The following is a 3,566-nucleotide window of genomic DNA, read 5'->3' as shown; positions in this document are numbered from 1 at the left end:
GAAGGAAAGAAAAGATAAAGAAAAAAGAGAAGATAACATAACAGTCACTGACTTTGCTGTACCCTTCAAAGTTAAAAACAGAGAAACAGACACGAATTTTAGGGGGAAGCACAAAGAAAGAAAATTGAGGCTACAATTTTGTTATAGCCTTATAGGAACCATTTGCGCTACAGTCATTACCAACGGAATTTACAGAATTCCGCACAGAACTAGCTTCTCCGTATCTATAACCCGTACACAACTAACAAAAGCGAGATAAATCCCCCTCCACCTTAATTAACCATGGAGGAAAACTAAACATAACTGTACACCAAACAAAAGCGTACTCCGACCGTGGAAGACAGAAAACAGAAGTAATTAAAATCAAGTACCTCAAGTAAATTTAATGTGAGAATAATGTCAGCAAGTAGCATTTCACCGTTTTCTTTCTTCAAGGTTGGTCACTTTTATGGCTTCAATTTCACCCACTCGTATCGTCCTTCCAAGGGCATGTCTTTCACAATATCATAATTATACCTGCAGATTCACAAGGAATATAATACACGCAAATTAGTATATCACAGTTTTTAAAGTTCGCATTTGAAATGAAAATGTGTTACTATTCTCTTACTTTTCTGAGAAGCGTTTCTGAATGTCTTTCTCCGCGACGGCGAAGAATTCTTCGAGCTCCGACTCCGTTGGCCTTTTCTGCGGCGCTGGTGGAACGCCACATCGAGATTTGGTTTTGGTCTGCATCGTTGGCTTCTTCTCCGCTGAATCCACCTCCTGCGAATTCGCAATTCGAAGCTCACTCGAGAGACTCATCTCTCTCCTGCGCGGACACAATGTTGAGTGTTTCCGTTAATTTCCAGAATGTGTGACGCGTATATATGTATAAGCGCATTATTGATACATGCACGTCAGAGAGTTAAGGAATTAGATTTTTGAACGGAAGAAATAATCATGATTACTTGCACATACGATACGATGCACTCACACACCTTTAATTATTTGAATTCAAACTAACGGAATCATTAAAGATTTGAAACGATTGAAGTCACTTTTCTTTTTTGAATTTAAAACTATCAATAATAATTTAAAACTTAATTTAATTCGAGACCTCATTTGTTGTTCACCGCAGTTGCACGTCGACGTTTCAACTTGAGCGTTCTCTACCTGAAAAAAATGCGTTACGATACACATTACACATTAATGAGAAGCACTTAATGAGAGACAAAACGCAAGTTCAATTAAATCGCTGCGCCGACAAGAATTTTAGGTGATTCATTGATAATAATTAACAATAATCACCTCCAGATCTGAGAATTTGATGATTCGGTTTTCGTCGAAGGATCCGTTGCTGGAGCAACACGACGCCGGAGATTCGCCGGAACAGCGCTCCTCCGACTCCGGCGAGGTTGTATTACTCAAACTCTTGAGTTGAACGAAGGAGGACGGTGAGATGTTGTTGCTGTTGTTAATGGCGATTTTCCTTCTCTTCGGTGAAGTCGCAGAAGCTCCAACGCCCAATGCAGTTCGAGCTCGTGTCTTCACCTGAGCCATATCCATGAATATGCTGTAATCTCAATTTCAGTGTTGAGTGTGTGTGAGACAGAGAAGAGGGAAGTATTGTGTAGTGTTTTGGTGCGACGAGGAAACTGTTACGAAAAGGGGAGAAGGTTGAGGCGTTGGGGGGTTTGATAGCGGTGTGAGGCGGTGATCACAGGCACCGGAGGGACGGCGAATGGAGGAGTGACACGTGGAGGGAGTTCTCGGTGGATGGTGTCGGAAACGGAAATTGATGATACGGTTGGGAGGGGAATGAGTAAACGAGAATCATGAGGTTAGGAATGAAGAATCATATATAGATTGTTTCGGGTTGGCTGAGTCTGAGAATTCGGTTGTGAGTGAAGATTGGAGAGAGAACCGGTCTCAAGCAAAATAATTGTGTTCCGAGCAAATTACACTTATATCCTTTTCTTTGTTAACATTTATTTGGTTGTTAGTTTCTCCATTCGTATTCTTTTCTTTTTTTCTCTTTTAGCTTAACATACAGATATTCTTTCAGAATATTTTATAATATTTCTTTTATATTCAGTTCTTCTTTTATAATACTTTAAATATTTTTTTTTCTATTACTAAAGGCAAAGAAACAAACAACAAAGGATCAATTGAGGGATTCTATTTATATACATAATTTATTCTCCGTATGTCATTGTTTTCTTTTGCTTTTTATTTTTATTTTTTTCCTAATTAATGGAAGAATGAAAAATAAATAAATAAGAGTTTTTATTTGAGTATTGGTGCGTGTGTTCCTTTTGTTTTTATGATTGTTATTTGTGAAGATAAATATCTCTATATTTTTTTAGTAAAAGAGATGATTCCTTCAGTGATTAATAATGTGGACTCTAAATGAATAATATAAAGAAAAAAATGTGGAAAACTGAACCCTAAATGAGTGCTGAATGGAGGTTGATCTCTGACAAAATGGTATCAGAAGGAGAATATCAGTAAGAGAAGAAGAAAGGAAACATAAACCAGTGAAAACCATTAAATGGTCTCAAAGACGAAACTATAGTGTTGCAAAGTATACAAAATTATATTAAAAGTGCAGAAAATGGTTGATGTGACGAAAACTAATTCCTAAGTTAAAAATGGTTCTACATTTTTGTGAGAGTAAATTGTTGTAGATTTTGTCAGCATATGGTTTTGTTTTTTTATTTGGGGGGTTGGCTTTTCTTTTCTATACAGCTCATATTTGTTTTGTCGTGTGTGCCCTTCAATTGAAGACAAGGATTTTCCAAATGATAAAACAGAAGCTTAGATGGTTGGAGAGGGGACATCGCACACATGGTCATTTAATTTAGGACCGTGACGGCTTAAATGTGAGGCAAAAATAAAAATAAAATAAAAATAAAAGTACGAAAGAGCATATATTTTTCATCCTAAATGCCTTACAAAAGAAGTAAAAGAATTTTGATTATTTTTTATTCTTTTTATCTTCTTCTGATCGCAATTGATTCTTGGTACATGTAAAAACTTGATAGCAAAGATGATTAGGTAATGTAAAACACGATTAAGATGCCCCATGTGGCATACATGCAATTACTTACACGTGGGTGTGATGGATGAAATATAAATTGGCAGACAAAATATGGACCACTGCCATAAAAGTTTAGGTTGTTTCTCGATTAATGATCCTCTCTGGATATGCCTACGTACGTACTTTCCCTATATGTATCATTCATCTTCCATGCAAATCATTCATCCTTTTCTATATATTTTTCCTTCACTTTCTATTTATGCCCATTCCAAACGCTTCTATTTTCCTTTTCCCACTCTGTTTTCATTTTTATTATCAACTCTCTTCATTTCTATTATGTATAACTTACTTACAGTGCTCTTTTTTAGTTACTGTGTTTGTTTACGAAGTTTTGCAAATTTTTTTAATTTAAAATGATAATTTATTGTACTTGGAACGTAAAATAGTTTGCCATATATATATACACAGCATAAAAATGGAGATCAAGATTATTACCACAAGGGACCTTTTCAAAAAGAAAGGTAATTAAGGTAATGAACACTAT

At 35.9% G+C, this 3,566-nt stretch overlaps 1 protein-coding gene across 1 annotated transcript; it reads right to left on the bottom strand.

Moving 5' to 3' along the window:
- LOC114176355 (cyclin-dependent kinase inhibitor 7-like) lies at positions 1 to 1,914 on the bottom strand. Its single transcript, XM_028061380.1, has 4 exons — positions 1,291 to 1,914; positions 1,100 to 1,155; positions 611 to 811; positions 1 to 516 (listed from the first exon to the last, which is right to left on the bottom strand). The coding sequence occupies exons 1-4, from the start codon at positions 1,546 to 1,548 to the stop codon at positions 447 to 449; spliced, it is 585 nt and encodes a 194-aa protein (XP_027917181.1). The 5' UTR covers positions 1,549 to 1,914; the 3' UTR covers positions 1 to 446.
- Positions 1,915 to 3,566: the final 1,652 nt, after the last annotated feature.

Source organism: Vigna unguiculata, chromosome 3 (genome assembly GCF_004118075.2).
Source record: "Vigna unguiculata cultivar IT97K-499-35 chromosome 3, ASM411807v1, whole genome shotgun sequence".
NCBI lineage: Eukaryota > Viridiplantae > Streptophyta > Magnoliopsida > Fabales > Fabaceae > Vigna > Vigna unguiculata.
The sequence above is the reverse complement of the archived record's forward strand: the minus strand, read 5'-3'. Positions and strand labels throughout refer to the sequence as shown.

Bases quoted from the DNA above. Each gene is read 5' to 3' on its own strand.
- LOC114176355 (XM_028061380.1), bottom strand. From the start codon at position 1,548: ATGGATATGGCTCAGGTGAAGACACGAGCTCGAACTGCATTGGGCGTT. The intron at 1,156-1,290 runs GTGATTATTGTT...CATTTTTTTCAG, and splicing joins TCAAATTCTCAGATCTGGAG to GTAGAGAACGCTCAAGTTGA. The intron at 812-1,099 runs GTCTCGAATTAA...GTGTCCGCGCAG, and splicing joins TGCGGTGAACAACAAATGAG to GAGAGAGATGAGTCTCTCGA.